This window comes from Erpetoichthys calabaricus, chromosome 5 (genome assembly GCF_900747795.2).
Source record: "Erpetoichthys calabaricus chromosome 5, fErpCal1.3, whole genome shotgun sequence".
Taxonomy (NCBI): domain Eukaryota; kingdom Metazoa; phylum Chordata; class Cladistia; order Polypteriformes; family Polypteridae; genus Erpetoichthys; species Erpetoichthys calabaricus.
Window position 1 is genome coordinate 246,912,152 of NC_041398.2, and position 13,499 is coordinate 246,925,650.

General features: G+C 41.1%; 1 protein-coding gene across 1 annotated transcript in view; it reads right to left on the reverse strand.

The window, feature by feature from the left end:
- The window catches only part of usp38 (ubiquitin specific peptidase 38), an 85,255-nt gene that overhangs the window by 43,469 nt on the left and 28,287 nt on the right, over window positions 1–13,499 (reverse strand). Inside the window, exon 4 of the mRNA XM_028802737.2 lies at window positions 247–376. Coding sequence (XP_028658570.1) covers window positions 247–376 — 130 coding nt within the window. The remainder of the gene's footprint in view (window positions 1–246; window positions 377–13,499) is intronic.

The following is a 13,499-nucleotide window of genomic DNA, read 5'->3' on the forward strand; positions in this document are numbered from 1 at the left end:
TGAATACACTGTGGACCACACATACACACAGAGTACGTCCAAATTCATATTTTCTTCTCTCTGTAACATCATACAAAATCCATGAACTCCTTAAGTTCACTTCTTAGAATATTTTTAGCCCCAAATCAATATGCTTTCTAATGCAATCCATCATTTTATTACACAGAGGCCTCAGCATCATAAAACTGCACACAAAAAGCTAAAGGGCCTACTTTGGCAGTCGGCTCCCTCATCCCACACACATACCAGTTCAATTTTCAGCAGAGTGACATCGATGAGAATAGTGAACTTCTGTACCGCTGCCAGTCCCTTTAGCAGCGCAATCACCCACGTCTCCACGTGATGAGCAAGAGGCCATGACAGCCAGTCAATCATCCTGAAAATGGAAGGGGCAAAGGAGACAAAAATAAAAATACATATTAATAACACAGAGGCAACTATCCTGCTTATCTCACAATGTCATCAGTAGCTATGGAGATGATGGGCACAGTGTCCTCCGGAAAGTTTAAGACAAAGACTAATTTTTCCTTGATTTATCCCTCTGCGATTACTCAGGTGGCTTCGTAAGATGCCTCAGCTAGCTTGTACCCTTTTGAGTAGCTGCCAGACTCCAAAGGACAGCTTGCTACAGCGCTCTGAGCCTAAACTCAGTGACTTAAGGATTTTAAAAAATATTTTAGACATCATTATCATTCTCTTTATGCATGTATTTTTACCAATTTTAAATGTTAGGAATTCTTATTGTTATTTTGTATAAAATCCAGGGCCATATTGTTAATGGCAAGGTTATGCCTTGCTACCAAGTTGTGTTGTTATCATCCGGAGGGTATTTAAGATGGAGGAGGAGGTGAGGAGCCTGCATTGACACAGCGCGTTGCTGCACCCACCACATGACAAGCCACCTCAGAATCCCAGATTAGAACCCGAGTGCAGCCATGCAGTGGTGACACCTCAGCACCACACTACTTCAGACGGAATGGAACAGAGGGAGGTTTTTGTCGGTAGCTGGTGTGCCAATCCTGCTACCAACCCCAAGTTTTCCCTGTAAGTTAGACGACCTGCTTGCAAGGCTGGATGCGGGTTAACGTCACAATTTCAGGTTAAGGGCCCAATGGTGTAGAGTCACTCCTGGCGTTGACGGGATTCGAACCGGCAACCTTCTGATTGCAGGCACAGATCCCTAACCTCAGAGCCATAACTCTACCCATAATATTAAAGATGGCTGAATGCAACTGCTGGTGTTCCAAGATTTCGGATTCAAGTACACAACTTTTTACAGTAGTAGCTAGTGCAACAAATTTTTATTAGTGTTCTAGACCTTCTAGACTAGTGTTTCTCAACACTGCTTCCGGTGAGTCACGAGTTTCTACTGTTGACAATTGCAATGAGTCACAGAGGGTCACCTGTGCGACAATCTCACAATCACGCTTGATTCACTTAGGGCGAACGCGCTGATGGGTGCGCTCGATTGACCAAGTGGTAACGCACTGATCAGGGCGCTCTTTTCACCAGCGGGAGCAGCCCTAAGCTCTGAGGATCGTACTCCATTCAGCAAGGGGTGGCAGCCTTAAGCAGATTGACCAATGGGGGAATGGTTTGACGATTGCACTCGATTCACCAAGTGGGAACGCTCTAATGATCAGACTTAATTCACCAAAGGGGACAGCTCTAAGCTCTGATGACCATGTTTGAGGGATGAACGGATGATCCATCTAAAACCCTGTAGGCATAAGTTTAATATGTCACTGTACTCTGTGCAAATATATCCTATAAATCTGCTTTTTTACTGCTCACATGCACAGTTGACACATAGCCAGATTAAGCACAGGCAAGCAGTATGACAAAAGATGGATTAGGACAAATGGACAGCATGCAGTCAAGATGCAGTAACCGTGTGCTATTTCTATGTGTTAAGTCAGCATGGGATTGTATTCTTGTTTAAGCATTGTTGCCTTGTTTGGATTTGTATGCTTATCTAAAGGGGGCCCTGGACATGGGCAAAAAGTATAAAGCCTTGGAACATTGCCCGGCACACCTTTGAAGCCAACGAACGGATGGAAGACGTCGCCACCTGTTCCTAAGAATGCCTTCCACATCTACATTGACGACAGACTCCACGCCACGGGCCCGACTCCCAGACCGGGTCATGTCACTTACTTCATTTGTCTTTGAATCATATGCAGTGTAAGCCGACATTAAACAAAGTTAATTCTCCTACGTGATTTCTAACCGTCGTATCACTTGGGAAGGTTATCGCCTTTTATGTTATCTCTGAAAATCTTGAGGCGAGATTATTGCCAAGAGATTTTTTTTTTTTTTTTTTTTTAAGTACCGCCCTCCTCTCAACCATTTCCGGTTCACGTCCCACGCCCACAGTCCTCGTCAGACACAGTTCCTGCGCTCTCAACTCTTATAAATGTTTACGTTTTCCTCACTTTAACTCTTTCAGGGTGGATGTCGACGTTTGTCGAAATTCAGGGGGTAGAGGATGGTAATCGGGCATAAATGGCGACAAAACTCGCTAATACGTTTTAGTTTTACTTTTTTTGCTAGAAGGAAAGGTTACTTCATTGATTTGACTGATCGCCTTTGCGTGAATGAGTAGCGAAGAGCAAACAACCTCTAAAATGGCATTGACATTTGGCGAGAGACCAAAGCGACTGTGCAAAGCAAAATGCTCCGCGGGTGACATTTTGTGTGTTACCGTTGAATTGTACTCTGATTTGTTGGACTCAAAAATGAAATTGAGGTATCAGCATTAGCTGATCGTACTGCTGAACATGTTTACGTAGCTTATGTGCCTGTTAAGGACAACATTTACCTAGGAGGATACTAGCGCTTACAATGACAAGAGGTACGAATTAGACTGCATTGCACTGCCACTGCCGACATCACAGAAAGCTAGCCAGGCAGCTGGCCCGGCATGGAATTCCTTCTGGCCGTCGAGCTGCCCCCGAGCAGCTGCCAGAGACGACAAACAGGCGCCAGCCACAGACATTTTATGTTGACTTATGTGTGAAACCATTGCTTTGTTAGCAGTTTTTTTTTGGAAAAATATTCAGCCCTTAAAGAGTTACGCTCCCAATAAAAGTATACTTATTATGTCCAAATCTTATTGAAGAATTTCATCCCGAAGGGTTATCAACAGAAGAAATGAGTAAACGGGCAATCCTAGCACCGAGAAACGATGAAGTCAAATGAATTAATGCGAAAATTGTCGATTGGTTACATAGCAAATTGGTTAAATGCGTATCAAAAGACTGCTGAAAGAGTTGGTGGTGATGGTGTGGAAGATGAAAACGTCAACTTACAACATCACGAAGAATATCTACAACTGTTAACACCGTTCAGTCTTCCACCAGTCAAATTACTGTTGAAAGAAGGATTTATTGTAATGTTATTCCATAATGTATGTCTGAGTGATGGGCTATGCAATAGGACAAGATTAGTTGTATTGAAAATTGGTCCAACAATTCTGACATATAAAATTTTAACAGGCGACAAGAAAGGTAACATTAGAACCCAAAGGAGATCTTGCCCTTCGTATTAAAACATTTACAGTTTCCCATTAGAATAGCTTTTGCTATGACAATTAACAAATCACAGGGACAAACACTCGAAAAAGTCGGTTTATTTATTAGAGAGAAAGAAACAAAATTCACTCACAGGCAGTGAAACGTTGCGTTGTCACAATGAAAGTCCAAACAAGGAATCAAAATTCATTGCGATATTGACGAAAAATTGTTTCTACTGAAGTTTTAAAGTAAAAGTGTAAGTTTAAAAAGTATTCGCGTGTTAATCTCAAAGCAAAACAGAACGAAAACATATAACGCAACAAATACCTCTAACGCAATATGAAACATAATTTTCTTTCAATTTATGATGTTTTACTATTTTTTTCTATGGATAATTACTCTCTGTAATGTAACATAGTTAGCTCTATTATACATATGAGACAAAATGGCTAGCGCGTAGCACCCGCCCGGGGGTTGGTAAGCAAAGCAAGCAGGGGGCAGAGCCCCCTAGTATCTATATAGATTCGGGTTAAGTAACACACCGCAATCACAAAAGAACTCAATCCTAGGGAGCTAGCGCCCCCTCCAGGACACACTCCACACCTATGGTGGATCACAAAGACACTTACTTGGGAAAAAGTGTGTCATGACACCAAAAAGGTTGAGAAACAATGATCTAGACCTTTCCGTAGCTCTTTCACTTTAAACTTTTTTTGGGGGCTTGCGCCTCTACTTTTTGACCCCTTTAAGTTTTAAGAAAAGTTTCCCTTTTCATCTCCTAATCTGTTTTTCCTTCATTTTTAATTCTTTGTTCGCCTCTTGGCTACTTTTACTTAAGAGGGCTAATCAAGATCTTCCCTTCTGTGCTCACCAGCTTTTAAAGGTGCACAGCGGTCGCTATCCTGACAGGCTGCATAACAACCTGGCATAACAGCTGCCCTTGAACTTGAAATTATTTGTTGCTGTCAGTCTGTTTCTAGTTGTCTGCTTACTGATCCATTTTTTCTCTTTAAATTTCTATTATTTTGTTTCTTTGGGCCAGCTTGAATACAGTGTGGGCGACTCTCTGCATAAACAGTACTGTGCTGAGATCAGAGCTTATATTTGCCAGTCAAATGCCACAATGTGCTGGGAGACACACGGCCTGGCAGACTTCTGTATTTCTTGTATTTTGCGCCTGTCGACTTTAACAGCAGATTTTTAGGACCAATCAATTGCAAAAAAAAAAAAAAAAAAAAAACGAAAAAAACCCCCCATTAATTCTACACAAAACAATCATTGTTATATTTATAAGTACCTTTGATAAAACTAAACATAAAGAGAGACATACAGTGCAGTGAAAAAGTATTTGCCCCCATCCTGATTTTCTCTATTTTGGCTTAGTCATAATACTTTTAATTGTTTCTGATCTCCAAACAATTTTAGTATAATACAAAGGCCACCTGAGTGTAAACCGTATGCACTTTTTAAATGATCACTTAATTTATCGAAGGGAAAAAAAGTTCACCAAAACCAATATAACCCATGTGAAAAAGTAATTGCCCCCAGCAGCCAAAGGTTTTAAAATGTGCCATTGTGATCTGGAGTTTGATTATATTATTTTTCCTTAAGACTTGGTAACTGACGCCATGGATAGACACAGCAACGTAAATGAGATGGAAGGAAAATGAAGAAACAGAGATAAGGAGAGACAAATGGAGCAGTTCAAGAAGGCTATTAAGTAGATGGCTATTTCCAGGTCTCTCAACTGGGTTCCATTCACACATTTGTCCCTAAGCCACTCTTGTGTTGTGTATATTTTGTCCTGTTTGATGAACTTTTGGTCCAGGTGGAGGTTCAGGTCATTGCCCACCTTAGCTTTCCCACCACCCGGTCTAATTTCCCAATCCCTGCTGCAGACAAATAGGTCCACAGATTGATGCAGCAACAACTATTTGCTGAAATGGTATTCAATACAGTTGAAGTACAAAGTTTCCATCCATTTAGGGTGAATTCTTTAAAACTCACTTTATAGGGGTTGCCACAACGGATCATCTTTCTCCATATCTTACTGTCCTCATCATCTTGTTCTGTTACACCCAATACCTGCATGTCCTCTCTCACCACATCCATAAACCTTCGCTTAGGCCTTCCTCTTCTTCTCTTACCAGGCAGCTCTATCCTTAGCATCCTTCTCCCAATATACCCAGCATCTCTCCACTGTACATGTCCAAACCAACGCAATCTCGCCTCTCTGACTTTGTCTCCAAAACGTCCCACCTGAGCTGACCCTCTAATGTCCTCATTTCTAATCTTCTCCATCCTCGTCACACCCAATGCAAAGCTTAGCATCTTTAACTCTGCCAACTCCAGCTGTGTCTCCGGCTTTCTGGTCTATGCCACCGTCTCCAGCCCATATAACATAGCTGGTCTCACTACTGACCTGTAGACCTTCCCTTTCACTCTTGCTGATACCCGTCTGTCACAAATCACTCATGACACTCTTCTCCACCCACTCTACCCTGCCTGCACTCTCTTTTTCACCTCTCTTCCATAATCCCTGTTACTCTGTACTGTTGATCCGAAGTATTTAAACTCCTCCACCTTCACCAACTCTACTCTCTGCATCCTCACCACTCATCTGACCTTCCTCTCATTCACACACATGTATTCTGTCTTGGTGATCCTACTGACCTTCATTCCTCTCCTCTCAAGAGCAGATCTCCACCTCTCCAGTGTCTCCTTGACCTGCTCCCTACTCTCTCTCTCATCAAGCATTCCCAAATGAAGAACTGGATGATTGATGATTGTACCATTGCAATGTCTTATCTTCAGCCTGAGTATGCATGTATAAATAATTATACATTGTTGGGAAAGGAAGCTACATTTTAAAGTAAAAAAAAATATATATATATATATATATATATATATATATATATATATATATATATATATATATATATATATATATATATATATATATATATATACACACACACACACACACATACACGTGGACAACTTATGTGCCACATATGGTACATAGGTTGAACATGATGGCGAACACGTTGCAACATTCCTGTAAATCAATCTTGCACATATGAAGAATGTTTTGTGAATAAATTGTTTCTGCCATTAAAATGTTAACATAATTTTGACTCACCCTGTATATACTGTATATATATTTATATACACCTACGTCCACATATTTGATCTCTTTTTGCTTTTACCTTTTCATCAATATCGCACTGAATTTTGATTCCGTGTTTGGAATTACACTGTGACAATGCAACATATAACTGCCCGTGAGTGAACATCGTTTCTAACAGCATTCACACAAATGAGAAATGATTTCTCTCGTGGGATTTCACTTCCAAACAACAAAGTTTAAATCCGGACAATACATACAATCTCTTTTCGCTGTTCCATTATTTCACTGAGTAAATTTCCATTTGTTTGCACTAATGTGATCTTTACTATCCTTTTTTTGAGACTTTCGAATTTTCGTACTTCCATTATCTCTAACGTGCTCTGCATGTGTATCGCGTCAACATTTTTGAATTCTTCACAACGTTCTACTTTGTCATCTACTTTTTGTTTAATTTCCAGCCCTGGGCGTTGGTGAAATCTCTTGGCACAAAGTCTCATCTCGTGGGATATGAAAGTGTCTCTCTGAGAAAATCACGTCTCGTCCCGTTCCAAACTTTTACTTACTTACCTTACTACCTTACTTACCTTACATACATATTGTGGCGGGCAGCCGATGCCCCTTCTACATATGTTCCGGGGGAGCAACCATGGGCGTCTCAGTACCTCCCCCGGGACGCTTGGTGGCAGCCTCCCTGGATGACGATGGTGCCTCAGTTTCCCACAGGGCTCCATGAGAGATGGAGTTCTCCACAGCCCTGTTGGGATCTGGGGTGGCCACCAGGGTTTGCTGCATGGGTCCCTGAGCCGGCCTGGACAACTATACATCCCTGCCCGGAAGTGCAATCAGAAAACGGTGATCAAGCACCTGGAGCACTTCCGGGTGAGCTATAAAAAGGGCCAGCAACCACCACTCAGGAGCCAGAATCGGGAGGAAGAGGACGAGGTTGCCAGGGAGGAGTGGTGGTGCCAGAAGAGTGTTTGTTGTGTGATTTAAGTGCTTTGTGACTGTGTATTGCCTATGGGGTTCACGGGGAAGACGTGCCCCCACAGGTGAAGAAAAATAAAAGTCCTTTGTGTTTTAACACGTGCCTCTGTCCGAGTCTGTGGCGGGCGGGCGCTATACAGCGTCTATTCTCACAATATGTCTGTATGTCTGTCTCTTTTTGTATCATATTTCTCTCATGACCTCTGCCATGGTTACTAAAGGGATGTGTATAAAGCTCATGTCTATTCTGCATTCAATAAAGAACACAATCTCAGGGAGCAAGCACCCCCTGCTGGAGACATATGTTAAGCAAAGAGTCAGCGAGTTTGATGGTAGGACATAACATCCATCCACATATTGACTCCAATGAGGCTAACTGGCTCTCAGAAGCTAATTGTCTACTTGCCTAAAGGCTTGACACCATTTTCTGGAATTTTCCAAACCAGTTTAAAGGCCCAGTTAACAAAGTTCATGTAAACTTGTGACCCACTGGAATTGTGATATGGTCAATAAAAAGCGAAATACTCATTGATGCAAAAGATGACTTTTGACCTGTACAAAGTAGATGTCTTAATTAAACGATATGCTAAATTTATAGTTTGTTAGTATAAAGTATGTGGAGGGGCTACAAAGAGAGTTTTAAGAGTTTTCACCCTAAGTGTATGGAAACTTCTGATTTCAAGTGTAGGTGATGAGTGGTGCCCGGTTTCCTCCAGACAGGACGTTAATGTTGGTTTCAACTCAGGAGAACCTTCAGCTGCCTTTTTGCAAACTCCCAGCAGGCTTTCACGAGTCTTCTACTGAGGAAAGGCGTCTGCCTGGCCATGCTGTCATAAAGGACAGATCGGTGTAGTGTTGAGGGACAGTTGTCCTGCTGGAAGTTTCTCACATGTCTACACACACTGGTTATCTGGAGCTCAGACAGAGTGACCATTGGGTTTCTGGTCAACTCTCTTACCCAACGCTCTTCTCCCATGATTACTCAGTTTGGCTGGGTGGCCAGCTTTAAGAAGAGTCGTGGTTCTTCCTAACTTCTTTCATGTAGGAATTAAGTAGGCCCCTGAACTCTTCAATGCTCTGGGATTTGTTTTTTGGTAGCCTCCCCCAAATCACTGCCTTGACACAATCCTGTCTCTAAGCACTGCAGGCAGTTCCTTTGACCTCATGGATTGTTTTTTGTACTCGGCTGTTGGACCTTCTATAGACAGGTGCGTGACTTTCCTAATCTGGTCAATTCAACTCAATTGACTACAGGTGGACTCCAAACACAAGGTGTAGAAACATCTCAACGATGGTCAATAGAAGGGGATGCACCTCAGCCAGATTTCAAGTGTCATAGTAAAAGGGTCTGAATACTTGTGTCAATAGGATATCTCAGTTTTCTATTTTTAATAAATTTGGAAAATGTTCTAAAATCCCATTTTGCCTTTCTGATTCTGGGCTATTGAATGCTGCTTGATGAGAGGAAAAAAATTAATTTAAATGATTTTAGCAAAAGGCTGCAACATAACAAAATGTGAAAAAAGTAAAGGGATCTAAGACTTTCTGAATCCGCTGTATTAGCTTGAGCAGAGGCCAGTGACCCAAACAGCGGGCCCTGGGGGCATGAGAAGGTTACAAATAAGAGACAGAATGAGGATTACTGGCCACTTGCCTGCAGATTAACTGCCCCTTAAACTGCCATTTAGCAATAGTAGCACTGGAAGACCCATTAATCCTAACCGTTGACAGTTTGAGGAGAGTGTAATTGATTAGAGAGAAGCCTTCAAGAGAGAAAAAGAATTAAAAGGAGGAGGGGAGTCAGCCAATTCTCAGCAAGTGCCTACAACTGAATTGGTGGGATCCACACCAGTGAGAAAAACCTCTAGAGTGGAGAAAGAAGAAGACGACGACAACTGCAATAAATAAAGGTAAATAAGTAAATAATAAGTAAATAACATTCGATCTGGCTCTTATATACAAAGTACAGCGATGGCAGCTTCCACCTGCAGCTATAGACTCTTCAGTACGCGAGCGACTCTCCATGCTAGTGTTTAGATCTGGATGGTGCTTGTGCCCAAAACATTAACATTTATATGTTACTTACATAAAAGCCAGATCGAATGTTATTTACCTTTATTTATTTACTTACTTCCTACAGCATAAAGTCACAAATAGACTGCAGAGCTTCCCGTGTACCATATACAAAGTACAGCGATGGCAAAAATGCGACATGCATTCTTGCCACGATGTAGAACCGTCGTCATCATCTGAGTTCACCTCTGTTATAGCATATCTTTATGTTAAAACAGCAGTGTCAGATTTGGGGGTTGGATCGTGAACGCGACTGAGAGAATAAAACTGAATTAATAATAAAAAAAACAAAAAAAACACAAAGCTAACCTTTACAAGTATCATACATTTACACCGGCTGTTACAGATTGAAATCAAATATATGTTTTATTCTAAAATAGTATGAATAAGGGCTTCTCAAAAACGGACTCGTCCGGGATCAAACCCATGAAGTTTTGATTACCAGCCAACAGTTGATACCGTTGCACCACCGAAGCGGTCATAGCAAATGCGTGTCAATGGCGCACCCTAACGCGGGTTCTTTTTCTGCAGTTATATTCTTGAATAGGAGCGCACTTGTTCTGTTATATTTGTACCTTTTGTGAAAGTGTTTATTTGATATTTGGCCTTCAGGCTTCACACATTATACACTTCATGTCTACATTTTGTCAATTATTACTAAAACATGAAAAACATTTGTTTTAACGATGTGTTTACTGTACACAGATTGTTGTAGGACACGGAACACACATGAAATGCATGTGTTCCAAATAACGATATAGTATTTATAAAAGGTGTCATTTTGCTTGACTTCTCACTCTATACAGCTCTAAGCAACTGACACGCAGGTAAACAGACTTGAGCTGAGAAAACTGTGCGGGGTGGGGGATGTGATAGGCCGCTTGCTGCTTATCAACACATTTACAGGACAAAAGACGCTGATGGAGAGGTGTGAAGCGATTTAAGGTGGGACGGATCTACGAGTTTTTTCAACACTCAGAGTGCTTTACATGAGGGGGTGGGGCACACTTCAACAACTATCAATGTGTAGGATGACGCAACGGCAGCCATTCTGTCACCAGCACAGTACATTCACCACACATCAGTTATTAGGTGATGAAGGGGTGAGAGACAGGGGTCTGAGATATTGGCAAAAAATTATATATTGATATTTTCTGAGACATTGATGATAACAATAATTGGACGATACTTCGCATCCTTTAAAAACGTGTTTATAATAGCTTGGTCTTGTTAATGGGATATTAATGGTAGCTTACTAATGAGATTAATGGAAATAACAGATAACCCTTAAACAGCCGGAACTGGCTATAGTCGGTTCCCAATGCAATTTACCAGAATGATTTAAGATATGAAGAGGTAGGGGAAGTGATGGTGAAGGTGGTAGGTATGAGAACGGCGCCCGTACGCAAGCGCCACACAGCCCCCCCTGCTGCATGCTGCCGAGAGTTGATTCTGCAATAAAATAAAATAAAAATAAAAAGAGGAATAACCTTGGAGGTCAGTCATCACTATGAAAGCGGACAGTAGACGTCACGTAGTATATGTGTACCAAATTTCAGGTCAATAGGTCAAACGGTTTACGAGCTACAGGCGATTTAAAATCCTGGACAGACAAATGGACAGCCGCAGTAGCGTATTATATATAAAGATGTCCATCTTGCCCAGCTGGTTCTATTTAGCGGCATTACTATACATTTAAAATAAAAAAAAATATTCCCCAGCATACAGTTTTTTCCCTTAATATCTATGTATGGCTCACAGACGACACTTTAGATTTTATAAATTTGAACCTTGCTCGCATATTCCAAAGCAGTGTATAGCATATGCAACATCTGGAAATGAACACAGTGCGCGACATGCAGAAATTAATGGAGTGAATCAGTAGACACTTCTAAACCCACTCCAACCTGTACACCGAATACAGATCTGAGGGCTGGCGCCACCGGGAGTGCTTCTAACTGTATTACCACACTCATTTTCGTAAAACATTTTGGCATGCCACTTCCTCCATCTCCATCGCTTGGCAAACTTGACATATTTTTGGTATTTATTTATTTCTTTCCAATCATGTTCTACTTGTCTAAGGCAACCATGACAGCAAAGGTTAAAGCTCTTGATGCTGAAAAGCAATGAAAACTAATTCCTAATGAAGACAGCGTGTTTACTCAAAATATTAAGGAATTATTTTATACTTAAATATGTTCTATAATTGAATAAGGAGTTCTGTAACTAGGGCTTGATATTGGGACTGATGTCCTCATTCGATTTATTTTGACTGAATTAGCGTGGTGGCTTTTTAGAAGTTACTAAACCATGCATAGAGAACATTAATTAAAATGTGACAAATTTCAGTAGCACATTATTTGAAGGGTGTCTACATAGTGACTTCATAACATATGCATAAGCATGGAATGACATCTAAGAAGAACTATTTAGGTTATATAGCACCTTGATGTGTGGAGTACAAGTCCAAGGAGGTTATGCTCAACTTTTATAACACACTGGTGAGGCCTCATCTTGAGTTCTGTGTGAAGTTTTGGTCTCCAGGCTACAAAAAGGACATAGCGCTAGAGAAGGTCCAGAGAAGAGCAACCAGGCTGAGTCCAGGGCTACAGAGGTTGAATTATGAGGAAAGATTAAAAGAGCTGAGCCTTTACAGTTTAAGCAAAAGAAGATTAAGAGGTGACCTGAGTGAAGTGTTTAAAATGATGAAGGGAATTGGTACAATGGATCGAGACGGACATTTTAAAATGAGTTCATCAAGAACACAGGGACACAGTTGGAAACTTGTTAATGGTAAATTTCGCACAAACATTAGGAAGGTTTTCTTTACACAAAGAACGATAGACACTTGGAATAAGCTACCAAGTACTGTGGTAGACAGTAAGACTTTAGGGACTTTCAAAACTTGACTTGATGTTTTTTTTGGAAGAAATAAGTGGATAGGACTGGCGAGCTTTGTTGGGCTGAATGGCCTGTTCTCGTCTAGGGTGTTCTAATGTTCTAATTTGAATAGTAATGAACAGTTAACATCAGTATTTCTTAAATAATAAATGTTATTCAATAACCTATTCATGTGTTATGAATCTCCATGTAGACACCCTTCAACTAAACAGCCAAATTTATTCCTCAATTGGACATAAATAAACAAATAAAAATCCAACGTCTGTCTGTCTGTCAACGTTTCACGAGAGAACTACTTAATGGATTTAGATCGGGTTTTTTTTCTAGAATTTGCTTGAACGTTCTGGTTGATTTTGAGACTTCTCTCATCAGGTGAAGTATTATAGTTCGGTTGCAGCTCCAATCTATTCGTGTGAATCCAAGAGACAGAGGCTGTGGGCTGAGGGGATTGTGGTGCCTCAGGATTAGGGAGCCGGGCGAGCCAGCCTTTGTTCGAGTTGCTGCACCTCTCACCACATGTTAAGAGTGTACCTCGCCTCAGCTTAGATAACAATACCTGTTTGTTCAACAGGCATTATAATCTACAGATTGTTAAGGAGTAACGTTTGACGTTTTTGAGAGAGAGATCAGCACTATGTGTATTTTAGAGAGTAGCTGCTGATTGACAGAGATATCACGGCCACGTGCTCTTTTTCCGACACGTGGGACTCTCTCCCATCAGAGCTGAACGCAATCAGATACAGTGCCAGTGTTTGATGTTGGAGTGTACCTACCTTCCGCTCGGCCAGAATTACATGTTTTTTATTTTTAAATTGATTTTTAAATTTTGTTCTCTTTTGCAACTATGTGGGTGGAGCCACGAAGGACAGCTAGTTTAAAATAATCTTGAAATT